This window comes from Antechinus flavipes, chromosome X (assembly GCF_016432865.1).
Source record: "Antechinus flavipes isolate AdamAnt ecotype Samford, QLD, Australia chromosome X, AdamAnt_v2, whole genome shotgun sequence".
NCBI classification, from domain to species: domain Eukaryota; kingdom Metazoa; phylum Chordata; class Mammalia; order Dasyuromorphia; family Dasyuridae; genus Antechinus; species Antechinus flavipes.
In genome coordinates, this window is record NC_067404.1 from 83,073,542 (window position 1) to 83,093,094 (window position 19,553).

The 19,553-nt window shown below is 37.7% G+C and overlaps 1 protein-coding gene across 1 annotated transcript in view; it reads left to right on the forward strand.

The window, feature by feature from the left end:
* TEX11 (testis expressed 11) overlaps positions 1–19,553 on the forward strand; it is a 113,800-nt gene that overhangs the window by 16,064 nt on the left and 78,183 nt on the right. Inside the window, exons 5-6 of the mRNA XM_051969186.1 lie at positions 619–704; positions 17,452–17,509. Of these exons, the coding sequence (XP_051825146.1) occupies positions 619–704; positions 17,452–17,509 (144 nt within the window). The remainder of the gene's footprint in view (positions 1–618; positions 705–17,451; positions 17,510–19,553) is intronic.

Sequence of the window (19,553 nt, forward strand, 5' to 3'; positions counted from 1 at the left end):
CCATGTTAGTATTTTATTTTTCCAAATATATGTAAATATAGTTTTCTTTTTCCCCCCACATAATTATTTTTACATGTATATTAACTTTTTATATACACATTTCTTTATGAATCATGTTGGGAGAGAAAAATTGGAACAAAAGGAAAAAAAACCATGACCGAAGGGAGGGAAAAAGTGAACATAGTGGGTGTTGATTTACATTCAATCTCCATAGTTTTCTCTCTGGATGCAGATGCCATTTTCTATGCAAAATTTATTGGAATTGCTTTGGATCACTGAACCACTGAGAAGAACCAAGTCTTTCATAGTTGATCATGACACAACCTTGCCATTACTATGTACGATGTATTTCTGGTACTGCTTGTTTCACTCGGCATCAGTTCATCTATATCTTTCCAGGCCTTTCTGAAATCAGCTTCTTCATCATTTTTATAGAACAGTAATATTCCATAACTTTTATATACTATAACTTATTCAGTCGTTCCCCAATTTATGGACATCTTCTCATTTTCCAATTCTTTGGAATTCTTTTCTCACTGTAAATGTGAGAATATAAACTGAAACAGTATGCAACTCTTAAGGAAATCACACAACTAAAGTATTTTCTTTTTGTTATAGCCTGGATACCTTCCAATACTCTGTTATAACTTTGGCGTGGAAGCTTACTACCAAAAGAAGATTGAAGAATGCTCATATTGGCTTAGGTAATTTATATGAGTTTATTTAAATTTGAAAGCCTTTGATCATCATCAATGACACTTAATGTTTACTCTAAAAAATAGATTGTCTGACATGCACTCAACAACACTCCTGAGGGAGTCCTGAACCAGATTCAGATGTAAGTGGGAGATGATTAACAAAATAAATAAAAATAAAATAGGGCACAGTAAATTTGAAAACTGTCAATATGTGGCCCCCCCCAGGGATCTTTAGGTATAGTTTAATGGCCCCTGTTTCTTTTTTTTTTAAACTGTAAATAAACTTTTTTATTGTGGTTTTTTTTTTGGTTATTAAATATTTTTTTATTATAGCTTTTTATTTACAAGTTATATGCATGGATAATTTTACAGCATTGACAATTGCCGAACTTTTTGTTCCCATTTTTCCCCTCCTTCCCCCCATCTCCTCCCCCCGATGGCAAGTTGACCAATACATGTTAAGTATGTTAAAGTATAAATTAAATACTACATAAGCATACATGTCCTAACAGTTATTTTGCTGTACAAAAAGAGTCGGAGTTTGAAATAGTGTACTATTAGTGTACTGTGAAGGAAATCAAAAATGCAGGCGGACAAAAATAGAGGGATTGGGAATTTTATGTAATGGTTCATAGTCATCTCCCAGAGTTCTTTCTTTGGGTATAGCTGGTTCAGTTCATTACTGCTCTATTGGAACTGATTTGGTTCATCTCATTGCTGGAGAGGGCCACGTCCATCAGAATTGATCATCATATAGTATGGTTGTTGAAGTATATAATGCTCCTCCTGGTCCTGCTCATTTCACTCAGTATCCATTCGTGTAAGTCTCTCCGATGGCTCCTGTTTCTGAGTTTGATACCACTGAGCTAAAGGATTCAGATTTTTAAAAAAAAAAAACTTGCTTCCTTAATATGTTAACATCTGTATGTCTGCATGTTTTCAAAATCTAGGGACAAGTTTTCTCCAGCCTGCCTCTCTGCTTCTATTGGCCTATTTCATACTGTATGCTTATTTAAAAACATTTTTATTGATGACATTTCTTCTAAAACAGCATAGTCATGTTAAGGCAGTGAGGTGATACAGGGAATATAAAACACTGGGCTTGGAATGGAGAAAACTTATCTTTCAGAGTTCAAATCTGGCTCTTTTCTCTTCCTCTCCCCTTTCCCACTGGCAAATCTTATGTTTCATAATTTGATAATATCAAAGACTTGCATTGCACTTATGGCATGCTGATTCTGGAAGTGTTGATTATTAATCCATAAGCACTGATTAAATGCCAACAACATGCCAGACACTGTACAAAGGGACTAGATACAAAGACATACAAGAGAACAGTTTCTCCCCTAAAAAAGCTTGCATTGTATTTGGAGGAGATAATGTATGCATAATTATATGTGATATAGAGACAAAACAAATCCAAGAGAACTGGGGAAGGGGATCTAGGAGCTGAGGGTAGAATTCAGAAATGGCTCTCTGTTGAAGATTTCCTTTGGGAAGAGTTTTGAAGGAAGCAAAGGATCCTGAGAGGTGGAAGTGAAGTAGCAGCGCATTTCAAATATAATACTTAACAAATGGAAAGACAAAATCAGAAACTGGAGGAACGTGAAGCAGACCAGTGTGGCTGGAGATGGTCCTCTGAAGAATAGACGGGGTGAGGGGAGTGTACAATTTGGTTGGGAAGATAGCCTGGGCCCAGGTTGGAAAGGGCTGAAGCTAAGGATTCTAGTGTCTTTATGTAGTGACATGGGCAGACCTTGACTTTAGGAAATCCCTTTGGCAGCAGAATAGAATATAGCTGGGGAAGGGAAGGGATTAGCAATTGGGAGAATACTTGGGAAGGCTCTTGATAGGACCTGAACTAAGGGTAAGAGGGAGAAGGGGCAAGAAGGCAGAGGAGGCCAGAAAACAGTCCAGCATTGCAAAGGAATTGTGTTTATCCAAGATATACTGTGTTCTTCCGGAGATGGTCTTCAGAGCTTTCCATTTAGGAACGTGGTGTATGTACCACGTTGTAAATGTTTATAGTGTATCTTCCCATATCCACTTCAGGGGCAAAAAGACTGCACAGAAAATTCTTGTATCATTTTTAAGATATCAAGAAATACAACTTTGGGAACAGATAACATTGTTCACAGGTATGGTTTATCTGCATTTTTACAGACATTTTTTGTGTTTCAGACCCTTGAAACACACTTTGTAAAGAAACCCAAGACCGTTTTAAAGACTAGACTTGGGACAATTACACAGTTGGACTCAGGATACAAGTTGTCCTGCCTCTGCACAGTAGTTGTGTTCTGGAAGCATTTAGTGTACATAGTCTTCTTTTGGTAACTTAAATAATTAAAAATATATTAGTTTAACAAAAAAGTTTCAGTTCATGTGCAGCCCTTTTATAAAGTAAATAATGTCCCTTATCCTGGGAATTGACAGCGTTTGGGGACAGAGTAACGACAAGGGCCATGGCATCAACCTGTTAGGAGAGGGACGTGCCGGGGAGGCACAAGATGGACTGAGGCAATAGGGATTTGAGACCTTGGTAGTGAGTCCTTGAGGGTCATAAGACAAATTTGGAGCTTGCTCCCTAAAGCTGGTGATCAAGGCATTCATCAAAGTCTCTAATTTTCTTTTCAGTATCATAATCACAAATTTTATTTTATGCTGTAGAAATCTGATAGTGAAGACACTAGTGTTATACTATAGGCTGGTACTTTTTCTGCCCTAAATCTCATTCTTTCAGGAACATAATTGGACCCTATAGCATAAATGATGCTATAGAATTGTGGCTTAATAATAATAGTGTTCTTTGGAAAGAGAAATGGGGGCTTCTAAGAAATAGAAATATGTATTAGATTTAGGGTTAGGAGAGGCCAGGGCTTCAATTTTGCCTTAAATCTAGCTCTTGTTGGCTATGAGCTGTTGAGCTGATTTAGCTTCAGTTCATTTATAAAGTGGGTGTAATGTGTATCTCACAGGGACATGTATAAGACTCGAGGAAGATTATAGAATGCTTTGTACCTCCTTTAGAGCTCTGCTGTTAGCATTAATGTGTGAATAATAACTACTTCCTGTCCTCCAACCCACTTCTAACCTTTTCTAAAATTCCATCTTAGACTAGAGAAGTGAGGGGGTGGGGAAGAGCACATTTTTGGAGGTCATCTTCCTCTTATTTTAAAGATGAAACTGAATTTTAGATGATTAGTAACTTGAGCAGTGTTGCACATCTTGGGGGAAGATCACAGTTTGACTGTCAGAGTGAGCATATGAAGGAAGGTTTTACAATAAACCTAGAAAGGGATGGAGTCAGGCACTTAAATGCCAGACTAGAGGAGTGAGTATTTGATCTTAGAGGTCAAAGACAGAGACTCTGGAACTTTTGGTAGGGTCTGCCAAGCCAGAAGAGCTTCCAGTAGAGGCCTGATGATAGACTAAAGAAGAGCCCGAGTCAGGTTGGAGGAGATTATCTCATAACTCCTACTCACCCCCTTTCCATGGCCCCCTAACCTGTCTCTGTCGACTCATTCTCCAAACTTTTCTATTTTTGAAAAAACCATTACCATCTTCTCAGTTACCCAGATTTGAAACTTAAGAATCCTCAGAGAATCATGGATGTAAGACTTGAAAGCTTTCTTAAAGGTCACCTCATCTAGATACTCTCAGGAGGAAAAAAAAAAAAAAGGAAAGACTTGCTGGAAGTGATGCAAAGTGAAATGAGTAGAATCAGGAGAAAATTGTACACAGTAGCAGCAATATTGTGGATATTGCTACTGTGGATAACTTGGTTTTTCTCAGCAATACAGTGATCCAAGAGAACTCTGAAGGACTTAGAATAAAAAATGCTATCCGTCCCCAAAGAAAGAACTGATAGTCTGTATATGGATGGAAGTATACTTTTTAACTTTATTTTTCTTAGGTTTTTATTTTGGTCTATGTTTTTTCTTTTACAACACAACTATTATGGAAATAGGTTTTGCATGGCTATACATGTATAACCTATATCAAATTGCTTGCCTTCTCAATGAGGTGGGGTAAGGAGGGAGGGACAGAATTTGGAACTCGGTTCTAAAAATGAATGTTGAAAATTGTTTTTACTTGTAATTGGTGCAAATAAAATGCCAAAAAAGGGAGAGGCCACCTCATGTACTTTTCTCCCATCCCCAGTTGTATGAGATCAGGAAATTTCAGCTTAGTGAGGTTGGATTTCCATCTGGTTAGGGGAGTGGTAAAGCTAAACTTCCAATAAGGAGGCCTTTAGTAAATGTTTTCATCAAAAGTAACCCAAAGATCATTTCCTTCCCATAAAAGACATTTCCTGATTCCCCCCAGGTTAGCGCCAAGTCTCTGAAAAGACTTTGTATTTATTGTGTGTAGATGTTATCTAGACAGACTCATGTGTTGTCTCTTTTAATAGTTTGTAAACTCTTTGAGAACAGAGACTTTCTTTGGTTTTTGTGTCCTCAGCATCTAGCACAGTGCCCAGAACATAGAAGTTGCTTCAGTTAGCTTTTGTTAAGTACCCACTATGTGCCAGGCACTATACTAGGAGCTGTGATGCCCTGTCATACTGAGCTTTGCTGGAGGAGAGAGTAGAAGAGGAGATTGGAGAGAGTGTTAGAAATAAGATATGATTCTTCCACTCTCTTTGCTCTGGAATTGATGTCCTCTTGGTTCCACTCAGAATAATCAGGTATCTACTAATGTTCCCTAAAATAATTCAAGGTACATAATATCAAGTAAATTTCAATTGTTTTCAAAATTCATGCAGATATTTGACTGTGGGAAATTAATATATAATCCTGAAGAGAAATATAGTGAACTAAAAAAGCCTTTGGAAATTAACACTCATTTACTACTAACTCTGGATTTTTCTTTTCGGGATAAAACATATCCCAGTCCTAGTCCCTATCAATAATAGTTTCCTTCTGTGTGTTTGTTCTCACTGTTCTAATGTAGTTGTTCAGTCTTTGGAGCAAATAGGTTTATAGCAGTGTCAGATAGCTAGCTCTTTTTCTTGGATGCTCCTTTTGTCTGAGAAAAGCTCTTATTGATAAATTAAATTCAAGAGACAAAAATGAAAATGATCCAGAGGATAGCTGGGAAGAATGGAGTAAAATAGATGGGGAGGGGAGCTAAAAATTGTGTAGCTTCCTCTCCAAATGATGGGAAAGACATGAGAATCATTTACAAACATGTTTGAAGGATTTAAAGAAGAGACAAGTTGTTTCAAAATGACATGAATATGAATAAAGAGTAGTTATAGGATGAAATCACCAAACCAAAGAATACACACAGTCCAAGTTCCTAATTAGTGTCGGTGAAATGTATTGGAGAAGCAGTAGAAAACATCTGAAATGGAAACACAATTGGACAAAATCCTAGACAATATTCTGCCAGGAAAAATCCAATGATAATTCTGAGTGGATAGAACTTAATGAATCTGATTATTTCACTCTAGTCAGAGAGCAGAAAGTTGGAGAAAAAAGCACTTGGAGTTAAGTGAAGATTTGAGTCCCTTGTTTGGGTGCTCAGCATGACTACTTGGTGCCTCTCAGTTTACTGAGCAGCTTGTGACTAAGGCTACAGCCTTAGGACCCTATCCCAATACTTATTTGCATTTTTATCCATATTTCATTTTTTTTTTTTATGAATCTGTGATCTCATAAGTACGGACACTCTTTCCAGTATGTTACAGCATGTTTATGCCTCCTCTTCTCTATCCCATTGTCTTCCACAGAGGGTCCAGTGTGCCAGTAGGGAGCCCTCCTTCCCACCAGCACATTGTCACCTTATTGATTTTTTGGCCCTTGCCTAGGGCAATTAGACTAACGAAGCATGGGGTTGACTCCTCCTCAAGATGTGTCTTTAAAAGTATAAGACAAAATAACATAAGCTTGCAAAAGAAAACAAAGTATAGTTATCAGCATATTATTTAAAAGTTTTTAGCACAAGTTCACGGCTGCCAGGTTAGCAACTTTTGTTCTAGCTATTTTTACATTGTGTGAAATTAATACCAGTGGAGCATGTGGATTTGTCAATGATTTCTCCCTCCCACTATATAGCTAGCCTTACCTACTTTATGTTGCTCTTGGTGTACACTCTGTCCTTGCTAATATATTGCAGCGTACTCATGCCCACCATGTGCCTCTCTGTTGTCCTTTGGGTGACCCATGATTTTGATTCTTTAGAGATTGGTATTTTATGACTCACAACTATATAAAATCACCAGAATATTGTTTTTTTTTTTTTTTTTTTTTTAATGAGTCTTTGTTTCAGGAAGCAGCTTGGGCAGGAGAGGGGGGAGTGGTCATTAAAAATACTGTATAATTTCCCAAAGGCAATCCAGGCCTGCTCTCTCCTTCCTGTTAAATTTGCATCCCAAGTCATTGTCTAGCCACACTTACTCTATGAGCTCTCCATCCAGTTACATATAGTCATAATGCATCTTTTTTTCCTACTTGAACTGAATTCTTGAGGAACTGTAAATCTTCTGAGGTTCTCCAGTGGGACTTTATGCAGTCAGTATAATTTGTAGTTGCAGTCATTTGCAAGCAGCTATATCTGTAGGACCTTATCTATGGGAAATCTCTCTTCCATTTTCACTGAAGCTCCCCCATGGCAATGACAAACATTTTTGGTGAGAATGTGACTCCCTATTACATGCCTCACTTAGTATTCATTATCGGAGCAGAGTCCAACAAAATTTTCAAGGAATGCTATATGATGTTAATATATTTGTGGATTATATATAATTGGAGGGGAGCCTTTATTGGGAAGTCTTTTGCTCTACTTAATAAAAAAATTTTTGAGAGTCAAAAACCCTCACATACAAAAATGTTTATAGCAGCTCTTTGTGCAGGCAAAGAATTAGAAATCGAGGGAATGGCCATCAGTTGGGGGATAGCTGAACAAATTGTGGTATAGAAATGTAATGGAGTACTATTGTTCTGTAAGAAATGATCAGCAGGCTATCTAACTAGAGCTTCCCCCCGACTCTTTGAATTTTATTTTCATACAGAAACAATAATGTTTTAATTTGGCTACATCAACTATCTTCCTGTGTCATGACGGGAAAAAAAAAACAAATTTTGCCAATTTGCACCTTATTTGGTGCAATTATATTAACCAAAACCAAGAAATCCAATATATGTGAAAAATAAAAACCAGCTCCCTCCTCCCCCATCGCAGTTGAAGGCAGGGCAGCTTATCTTAAGAAGTGTACTACAAAAATCTAAAAACTTAGTATCTTTCCCTCCCAGTACTAAAAAGAATACAAATTAATTTCTAATAAATTGCTGACAAGTGGGTAGAATTGTGGAATTCTCATAAAAGCTGCTGACCTGATCTCACTTTTTTGGGAGGGTCACCGGGATAGAAACAGTAACCCTGACCTCAGCACTTATGTTTCATGGCTGAGTTTGTGTGTAGTTTCTGCAAATTGCTGGGGATTGTTCATTTCTTCTGTTTCTTCTTCTGTGCTGAGTACTGCAAACACAAATACAGGCAAAAAAGATAATCTTTATCCTCAAGAAACTTTCATTCTAATGGGGGAAAGATAACACATAAAGTGGAGCTGAAAAGCAGAGCCCAGGAAAGGCTACCCATGTTTGGGTTATGCAGCTGTTGAGAAATCTAGATAGTAGAGTAGTGAGTGACCTGCTGGAGCATGGCCAGGAATCCTCCTGAAATATTGAGCTGGAGAGTCATTCATTAATCAGGAGAGCAGGACGTCAGGGCAGAAATCATATCAGTCTCGAATTCTCTGTATTTTGGGGTCATTTTGTGATTCTGAAGGTGTGGTCTGTTGTAGAATATCATTGTGAAAGCTTGCCTGTTGCCTTCTCATGTCTTCATCAAGAATGTCCTTGGTGCAAGTGGAGGCTATTCTTGTAAAGGTTATGCAGAGATTGCAAAGTAGGCATATGAGTCAGTACTTATTAATATTTTCTTGGTCTCTCTTTTTAAAGTAATGAGGTCTGTGATTTTTTCAAAGTGTTTTACTAGCTTTCCCTCTTGTATATATCTTGATAATCAAATCTTCCGCTGTCCTCTTCAGCATAGAGACCCTCTGTATGTACTTCAGAAATTGTGAGACTATGTCAATATCTATTCTTTTATCCATTTCCCCTTTTTGGGATCACCAGCTCGTTAACATGGGCAGGTAGAAGTTATCTCAATTTTGTACCTCATTTTCTATTAGTTTTTCTAATGTGTATTTATTTTCATTTTAAGCTGTTCTAACAATAAGCTAACAGTATATATGTATATACATATATGTATATATAAAAATCTGATTAAAATGGCTCCCATATTAATAACTAATTTCCTTCAAGCTGTTTTCAGTGCTCATCATATCCAGTACCACATGATTTTCTTTTTGAAGAAAGTATTTGATATGTAGTTGTGAGACTTTTGTATTGCCTATAAACCTTTTCTATAAACCTCCGTGACCACTTTTGGGTTAAAGTCCCTGCATATTAAGATATATGTTGATTTAATTTGGAAGATCTTAGTGAATAATCTATGGAATTTCTGCACATCTTCATTTTCTATAACATTGTCACAGAAGCTTTCATTTTCATGGTAGTCTTTCTACATGTTCTCATCACAATCATTACAAGTAAAATGACTAAATGTCCCATGAAATGATGTTTCTTGTTATCCTTAAACACATAGTAACATCAACTCCTCAAATTCTTTTATTTGCCTCTCCAAGAACAACCTTGAACTAGTCTAACTGGCTGTTTCCTTTTATTTTATGGCTTCATAGTGAAAATATCAAGACAGATATGATTTAGTTCCTCAAATGATATTTTCTTGTTGGCTCATGGACAAAGGCCTCACACTTAAAATGTTGACAGTTAACATTCTTAGATTCTTTCAAAATTGTGCAATTCTTAGTGTCCTTTGCCCTTTTTCTGCTATTGTCACTAAAGAAACAGAAAGGAACCATACAGTCTAGAGGGCCATTATGTATTTTTTCCCATGAACTATCATGATCAAGGAATTCCTCAGCAGGTGGCCAGCCAGTACTACTGTTGGGAACATATGGGAAGCTTTTCCAACGTGGAAGAACTTGCCGAAGTCTATACTTGGCTGACACTGCTTTCAACAACTCGGGGTCATGTTACCATGATGAGACATCTGGTAGAACTTTGGAGAATCAGTATTCCAAAGATCTTTAATTTCTCTTGAAGAAAAATGTAGCTAACAACTTCTACATAGCTTTCTAGAGCTCAGGGTCAACTCGGTAATACAATGAGGCACCTGAGGAAGGTTTTAATGAATAAAATAAGGCATAATAATTATTAAATCTGCTAATAAGAATGAACCTTTGCAAGGCATAGTTTTGAAAAAATGGAATGTGTCAGCACCATCTAGTGGAAGTGTAGTTGTAGTGAATTCATGATGTCCAGTTGAGATGGAGGGTTATCATCATATTTGTTCAGCTCTGATATAGAATGTTAGCAGGGAGCGTGGGATTTTTTAGTACAACTTTCTCATTTTATGTATGGGGAAACAGAGACCCAAGTGAGGTAAAAAAAAAAAAAGTTTGATCAAGGTGCAGTGGGTAGTGTTGGACATGGACTCGGGAAGACCTGAGTTCAAATACAGTCTCAGACCCTTACTAGTTGTATGACCCTGAGCAAGTCACTTAACCCCTTTTAGTCATCGTTTCCTTTTCTGCAAAACGAGAGTGATAGTAGCACATAGCTCAGGGAGTTGTGAAGGTCAAATGAGATAAGTTTTAAAGTGCTCTATAGACCTTAAAGCATGATAGCAACTCTAATTATGATGATTTTCATTATGATGTCTCATATGCCTCATTTAATACAAATAGAGGCTCATTAAAACAGATTCCTAGAAGAGTTTCTCCAAAGGAAATGGGGATTAATCACTTCTAAAGAACACAAAAATAGAGCATTCAGAGAATCACAGATGGCACCTGAGAGACCAGAAGATGTGGGAGCTGGTAGGGATCAAAGAGACCATCTTGGTAAACGTTTTTATTTTATAGAAAAGAAAACTGAGCTTCACAGAAATTAAGGCAGGGGTTCTTAGAAACCTGGGCACTGGGAACTTTTAATTAAAAAAAAATGTTGATAATTATTTCAATATGGAATTGGTGGTCTTTGTAATCCTATGTAATTTTTGTAACACATCTTAAAAAATATGATTTGAGGAGTCTATAGATTTCACAAGGCCAAAGGGGTCCATGATACACCAAAAAGCTAAGAACCCCTCGGATAAGGGTTTTGAATCCAAGTATTTTGACTACAAATGCAGTGCTTTTTCTCCATTCTACTACACTGCCGCTTTATCTAGTCCAACCCAATTTTATTTTACATATGAAGTGAGAACCAGTGTGGTATAGTATAGAAAATGGACTTGGAATCCAAAAGCCTGCATCCAAGTCCCAGCTGTTTGACCTTGAACAAGTCATTTATGTTCTCTGAGCCTTAGTTTTCTCTTTTTTAAAAAAATGAAGGGGTGGAATGAGATGAGGCAGCTTTGTTGAGTGGAGCCGTGTTCAATTTTATGACTTCGTTTCATTGCTGTGTCATATAATTGACTCATACTGAGCTTGCAGTCCATTCAAACCACCTGATAGTTTTTGTGGGAATTGATGTCTCATCAGGCCACCTTCATTCTACATTTGTGCAATTGATTTCTTGGAACCCCAGTCTTTGTCTTTATATTTATGCTTCTGTGGCTTCATTATGTCATGGAGGTGAGGATGCTGTATTCTTGTAATGCACATCCTGTCCATGCCTTTTCATCCCATGTAGTTTCTCATTCCTTTCCTTCCATATAGCCTTCATAAATGATTTTTAAAATAAATTTTAAGTCAATAGCCAAACTTTATTTTTATTTTTTTCTTGAGGAAATTGGAGTTAAGTGACTTGCCCAGGGTCACACAACTAGTAAGTGTTAAGTGTCTGAAGATGGATTTGAACTCATAGCCTCCTGACTGTAGGGCTGGTTTTCTATCCACTGCACCCTCTAACTGCCCCTCCCCTTGATAAATGATTGACCCCAATGTATGAGAGGTTGTCTTCTAGGATCCTCATATTTTGCAAATGTCAGTAATACACGTGGCTTGTCCCTTTGTTATTTCTTATCCTTGCTGTGTGGCTGGCCCACATCCTTTTTTGATTGTATGTCATGGATGACATATTCTATGCCATTTCTCGTATGCAAGTCATTTTGGGTAACATACTAACTTATATTTGCTACTTGTACCTTGCCCTTTGGGTCACTTGCAGCTATGATAATTTTGAGATCAAAGTGTCCCGTGAATTATAGCCATGTGTATAATCATAGACTATTATTGGTATAAAGATTTTGGGGGCATTAAGAGGAGAGCTTGTACTCACTGAAAGCATTGTTCAATTTCCCAAATGTAGTCAATCCTTACAGTCTGCAATGCCTGTGCATCTAGCTCTATATGAGGAGGGAGGAGGGGGGAGCATAGGGATAACTTCGGTATTGCCTACCGAATTGTATACCATGATCTGGTCAACTTGGCGTTCTTTATCCATTTGGTTTTTCCTGTATGGATTACTAGACCAGTCTCTTGCTTAGTTGTGCATCTCATCAATGTGGCCCTTTAATGTTCTGGGAGTTGATGCGATCAGCATATTGTTATCTGCAAACAGAAACATCTGGAGACTCACTATTTATATGGCACTCTCTTTTCCATTTGGATTTTTATTTTTGTAGAGCATGTCTTACATGTTGAGAACCTTGGGCAGACATGTTATTCACTGTCTTATGCCACATTTAATTCAAATAAAGAATCACTGAACAAAGTTCTCTGTAGTTGTATCAGGAACCTTATATAATGCTAATATATGGGTGACACTTTCCTGGAGGAAAGATTTGAAGGCTGTACTTTACACTGACATAATATACCTAATCAAATGGTTTTTTAAATCAATAAACAGTGAGATTCTGTACTCTTAGCTAGCTGTGTGACACTGAAGGTGTGGTTTGCTATGGAGTTTAGTCTGCTAGAACTTCTCTGTTCCCTTCAGATTTTTATGGAAGGCACTCTTATATGCATGAACTAAACTATTCTCAAAGATTTTTTAGAGGTGAGAAAGTAGGTTCATGGATGGGTCTGTAATTGTTGATGTCTTCTTGGTTGTTTTTTGTTGTTGCAGAGGAGGATTTAAAAAAAATTTTTAATATGTAATTTCAAGATGATCTTTTCCTTGTGATCTTGAAAATTAATCCCTGAGAGGTGTTAATAATATTGTGTTGCTTCTATCAAGAGTGTAGTCAGCATGTGTCTGGTTAGGTCCGGAAGCTTTTCCCAAGTTGTTCTTGACTGATACTTATTTCTTCTTCTTATTATAGTACATCGGGTACTGAGGTGTGTTGGTCTAAATAGAGCAGTTAGCCCATTGTGATCACTTAAAAAACCTCTAGCTTTCTGAACCTAGCCTTTCTTGAGACAAGTTGGCTAGCCTTAGTCTTTCTGCTTTCCCCTAACCCCAGTTGATATAGTCACAAGATATAATCAGCAATAAGGAGGCTTCAAGGGGTTAAGACCCTGTTATTCCTTTAAGAGTTGGAAAGGAACACTATCACCTCCTTGCATAGCTTTAAATAGCTAAGCCCTGAAGATAGTCAGAAGTTTGAGAGCTCTCAGGCTGATGAGAGAGCCAGCAGTGGGAAAGAATCCAAGTCTTTACTTCTGCAGGGAAAGAATGAGATTTTTTTCTGACCTGCTCTCTGAGGGAGACACTTTATCCAGCAGTTGAAGGATCCCTTGAAGAGTGTGTGAGGCACAGTTGAGGAAGCAGTGACACATAGATATAAAAAGGCAATGCTTGAGGTGTTGGGACTTCCAAGGGGCATGACCCCAAGGAGCAGGGAAGCGAATTGGTTATGGACTCGAGAGAGAATTAACCCTGACAGTTGAGAAGTGAGCTGCAAAGAGGAGGACTATGTGAAGAAAGAAAGGGCTTTGAGACCTTGTAATTCTGGAGTTGTGAATTGCTTTGACAAAATTGGTTTCCAACATATGGAAACCATTGGACTCTGTACCCATTCTTCCCAGATTCTCTGGGTATTATTTGTAGGAGATTGTACCCCGTGTTTACAGAGGGAATGTTTTATAGTGCCTTTATAATGCTGTTTTAGTAAATGTCTTTTTGAAGAGCAAATCGTGTCTTCTGGCCTTTCTTCTGTCCCATTGGGAGGATATAGCTCTAGATATCTTGAATGAAGCCTCATCAATGGAGGTCTGAAAGTCCCTGAGGCACCTGTGGTGGACTGGAGCTCTTGTCCCTGGTGACAAGAGATCGATATGGGAACACTGGCAGATGTTTTGTTTCATTTCTACTCGTTTTTTTTCCTTTTCCTCATTGTCACGGGCCAAGAGAATGGTGGGACTGGGAAGGCTATAATTTAATACCTCTAGGGGGCAGCTAGGTGGCACAGTGGATAGAGCACCAGCCCTGAAGTCAGGAGGACCCGAGTTCAAATCTGGTCTCAGACACTGTCTAGCTGTGTGACCCTGGGCAAGTCACTTAACCCCAATTGCCTCAGCAAAAAAAAAAAAAAAAAAAAAAAAAGTTAATACCTCTATACGTTCCCACACCACTAGTTGGGACTCTTGTGAACAAGGGAGCACTGATACAGAGGAGGACGTTTGGGACTAACTGTCCCCTCAGGTGGATTGGCCTGACTCACTGTGGCTTCTTTGGGAAAGAAGAACATGAAAATGGTTTTTAGGACTTGAGTGATGAGTTCCTGACACCCCCAAGAAACCTCCTGGCTTGCAATTTAACCACCTTGGAAACTGATTTTATGAGGTTATGGTGGTAATAGTGGAATTTTTTTATGAAATGCAATAGGCTCAGAGTGACCCCATGGCATCAGATGTGGAACGATAGCTTGGACCATTAATGAATGCTCTTGTGTATGTGTAGGGGATTTGGGGGGAAGGGCAGTGACAAGAGTAATCTGCTTAGAGGAGCCTCAGGTTAAATTTTCTGTAGACTCATGTCCTACTTTGGGACTTTTTGAGGTTTTCTGAGATAATTACTTGTAATCTTCCATCATCCTTCTGTATGATGTTTTGAAAGTGAGCTTGTACTCTGAACTGGGGTTGCCCTTGGTTACCAGGCCTCCCCACTGAGCGAGGAGATCTTGTTTACTGGCCAAGGCTGTTTCTGGGCTTTTTGGGCTTCCCTACTGCAGTAATCATTTTATATTGATTATTGCCATTTCTTAGAGATGTTTAGCCTCTGAGACTTATTTCCTGTTTTTGCAAAACGCTAGCTTATTTAAATAGGTCCCCGTGGAGCTGCTGTGGTTATGTATATTGTCATTTTGTCATTTTCCTTCTTTTGCTTATCGTTTTAATCTTTGTTCGTGATCTAAGTAAACAGATAACTAATAGTTGACGGAAATGATTTCAGCTCTCTTTTTTGAAGAAAAAAATATTTTTTACTTAGCCTGAGGATTTTGAACCCTCTCCAAGCCTTTGATTTCTTTCATTTCCTAATCTGAACCATATTTTCCAGTAGTGGCTACCTTTGCATTGAAGGCACAGAGTAGGGAGGTACGTGTTAACAGAATCAACTTTGTCCATTTTCATTAGCTTCATAGGATTTTAGTTCTTGTTCAACCTCAGCAACAGGTGTTTGTGTATGAACTTTGAGCATCATTGTGGGAATCTTTTGTTTTTGCCAAGTATGGACACTTCAATTTGTTGTTGGGTATCAAATGAAACTAACTCTTCTATTCATCTTTCTAAGGTTGCCTTGTGAGCTATCCTTCTATTTAACCATAATTTGCATGTGGCACTCTCTTATTGCCTCTCTTTTAACCCCCTCAGGCATTTGGCGTTAAGTGACTTGCCCAGGGTCACACAGCTAGGAAGTATTAAATATCTGAGGCCAGATTTGACTTCAGGGCTGGTACTCTATCCACTGTACCAATTAGCTGTCCCTCTCCTCTCTTCTTTACTGATTGTCCTCCCACATTCTGCAAGAAGCCTTTCCCATCCCCAGTGCTATATCATTTTCTCTGAGATTATATTTTACTTACTATACATGTGCATACACATATACATATAAGGAAATATATGTATCTTATATGTATACAGTTGTTTGCATGTTATTTGCTCCATGAAAATGCGAGTTATCTGCTTGACCCCCCCCATGGCTAGAATGCTCTCCCACCTCTGTTCTACTTGGCAAACAGAAGATTTTATATTTGATCCTGGAGGTGATGGGGAGCCACTGGCATTTAATGAATTAAGGGGGTGATGTGATCTTTAGGAAGATCAATTTGACAGCTGAATGGAGAATGGACTAAAATGACTTGAGATAGGCAGATCCATTGGAAAATTTTGGTTGTGAAGGGATGAGAATCTGTACCAGAATGGAGGCAGTTTCCGGGGATAGAAGGGGATGTGTTCGAGATATTGCCAAGGTAGAATCGACAGGAATAGAGAGAGGGAATGTTGCACAGCAAAAGTTTATTGACTGGTTGGATACATGGGGAAGAAGGATGAGGAAGCCTGGAAAATGCCAAGGTTACAAACCTGGAGACTAAATGGTGCCTTAGCATCACCCCAAAATTTTAGAAGGGGGAAGTTTTATGGAGAAAGATCAGACGTTCAGTTTGGGGCACGTTTGAGTGTAAGATGTTTCTGGGATATCCAGTTTGAACTGTCCAATAAGCATGTGGTGGTGTGAGATGACAGAGCTTAGTACCTAGTTGGTGAGAGAAAGTTAAAAAAAAATAGAGTTGGCAGTTATTAGATGGGCTGATCTCTATCTCCCCACCCCCGACTGAGACTTACTTTGTGTAAGTTTCTCAGTCTTGGTCTGGGGTGGTTGACCCACTTATAAAAATTCCTATTTCTGATTTTCCTCTTTGGCTCCTTGGGCTGTGGCAGAAGGGTCTCTTTGTATGGAGTGTATAGCCAACTGTACACTCTGTACACTCTGGCCTCTTTCTAGGAGTTTGGTCATGTGGGTTCTTCTAGTGGCAATTGAGAATACCCCACAGTTTAAAGTCATGACATGTTCCACGTCCACAAGTAATCAACTTTTGCTGTTCGTCTTTGGGGGGGAGGGTTTTAGATTTTGAATCCCTCACTAAAATCCCTGGGGCTGTCAAAATTCCCTGAGATGTGCTTAGGTAGCAGTCTAAGCTATGACTTTGTAGTTAAAGCAGGGCCCTTGGGGGCGGGGGCCTACACGTTCCCCCTTCTCTTGTAGCACAGAATTTCTATATAATCTTGGGAAAGTCATTTCATTAGGGAGTCTTTTGTTTATTCAATTGCAAAATAATTCATAATGCCTCATGGGAGTTTTGTGAGGCTTAATTAATAAGTGTTGTTAATGAAGTTTTGATATTCTCTGATTAAAGCATCTGTTTATTTTTATTGTTGCGCATTTCTATTTTAGACTGTCAAAACATGTACATTAAATAGTCTCTTGTAAACATGTGAATTTTAAAAATAATACTGATTGATTAGAAGATACTAAAAGAAAAAAGTCTAGAATAATCTTAATTGAGTTAACATCTTTAAAGAGAATTATGATTTACATCAATTAGGAAGGGGTTGCTTTCCTACTGTTGATGTTTATATGCTAATTGATGACTAATCTCTGTTATTATGTGAAATAGTAAAAATTTACTATACAGTAGTGTTAGCCTATGTCTTTGAGGCCATGCAAAAAACATAGAATTTGTAATAATAGAATGTTTCTTTTTTTCCATATAGCCAAAGCTATGAGATTGGAAAACTGGATAAGAACAGCACTTCCGGACAAGAAATGCAGGTAAAAATTATGCCGGGGATTTCACAATTTGATGAAATCTGCAATTATATCATAGATAAAAAATTAGAGTAGTCCCCTCTACATTATCTACAAGGGGCACTGTGCAATTATATCATAGATAAAAAATTATAGGAGTCTACATTATCTACAAGGGGCACTGTGCAATTATATCATAGATAAAAAATTATAGGAGTCTCCTTTACATTATCTACAAGGGGCACTGTGCAATTATATCATACATAAAAAATTATAGGAGTCTCCTCTACATTATCTACAAGGGGCAAGGGGCACTGTGGGTAACAAAAATGTTTAATGACTAATAACAAAACTCGGATAAATTATATTTTATGACAGAATGCATCCTTAGCCCAGGTGACTGAAAGGTAGAGAATACAGACCTCACTGTTCTTTGTTGCCTATAAACTAATGAAATAATTAATCTCTTCTTTAGAGTTTCAGAACCCACATTTTTTTCGTTCTCCACATATCACTATGGCAGCCACTGGTTTCTAGTGCCTTTTTTTTCCATCTCAAGGAAGTAGTTCAGTGCCTGATTTGATTTGTCCTCTCCCATCCCTGTCCACAGAGTTGGTAACTTCCTTCAGATGTTCATCCAGTTTCACTAGACCTTTGCCTTCTCTTTCCTTCAAGAGGGGAAAGTTGAAAGAATTTCCCCTCGATCATTTTTTAAAATTTAGTAATAGCTTTTTATTTTCAAAACACATACAAATCTAGTTTTCAATATTTATCCTTGCAAAACCTTGTGTTCCAATTTTTTTTCCTCTCCCCCTCTTCCCCTCACCTCCTTCCCTAACCGGCAAGTAATCCAGTATAGGTTAAACATCACTTCTGTATGTATTTCCACAATTATCATGTTGCACAAGAAAAATCAGATCAAAAAGGAAAAAACAAAGAAAAAATAACAAAAAAGATATGAAATACTTTGTTGTGGTCAAGAAAACGCAAATGGAGCAAAAGAAAAGAAAATATACTTCAGTCTTCCTTCTCAGTCTTTTCTCTCTCTTTGTGGAGGTGAATGACATGTTTCATCTTGACTCTTTTGGAATTGTGATGGGTCATTGTATTGAGAAAAATTCCTACATTTTTAGAAACTTTAGAGCTGATTGTCTTTACGATATTATCAGCATTGTGTAAATTATTCACCTTATTTTTCTCATTCCACTTTGCATCAGTTTATACAAGTTTTTCCAGGTTACTCTGATACTATCCCTTTCATCATTTCTTACAGTATAATAGTATTCCATCACATCAGATGCCATACAAGGAATTGGAAATCGAAGAGATAGCCATCAACTGGGGAATGGCTAAACAAGTTGTGATATATGAATGTAATGGAATATTATTGTTCTATAAAGAATTATAAGTAGTATTCTCTAAGAATTGTTCTATAAGATGAGCAGGCTAATTTCAGGACAACCTGGAAAGACTTAAATGAAGTGAATGTTGAGTGAAGTGAGTATAACCAGGAAAACATTGTACACTGTAATAGGAAGATTTTGTGATGATCAACTATGATAGAATTAGCCCTTTTCAGCAATACAGTGATCCAAGATAATTCTGAAAGACTTGGGATGGAAAATACTATCTATATCCAGAAAAAGAACTTGGAGACTGAATGCACATCAAAACACAATATTTTCACTTTTTTTCATTCTCATGGTTTTTCACTTTCTGATTTTTCTTTCACACTGTGACTGATGTGGAAATATGTTTAAAATGAATGGACGTGTATAACAAAATTGCTTGTTGTCTTAATCCCTTACAAATCTGGAACTCAAAATTGTGCAAAAATGAACGCTGAAAATTATCTTTACATGCAATAAAATGTCCCTAACAAAATAACAGCTTCTTAGAGTAAAAACCCTAAAAATCATGGGCATAGAAGGGCCATCAAAATATTATCAATGATATATCTAAAACTAATAACATTATTTACAATGGTGAAATACTAGAAACTTTCCCCAATAAAAACCAAAGTAAAGCAAGGGTGTCTCTGCCCCAACTTATTTGCCTTATTTGACAG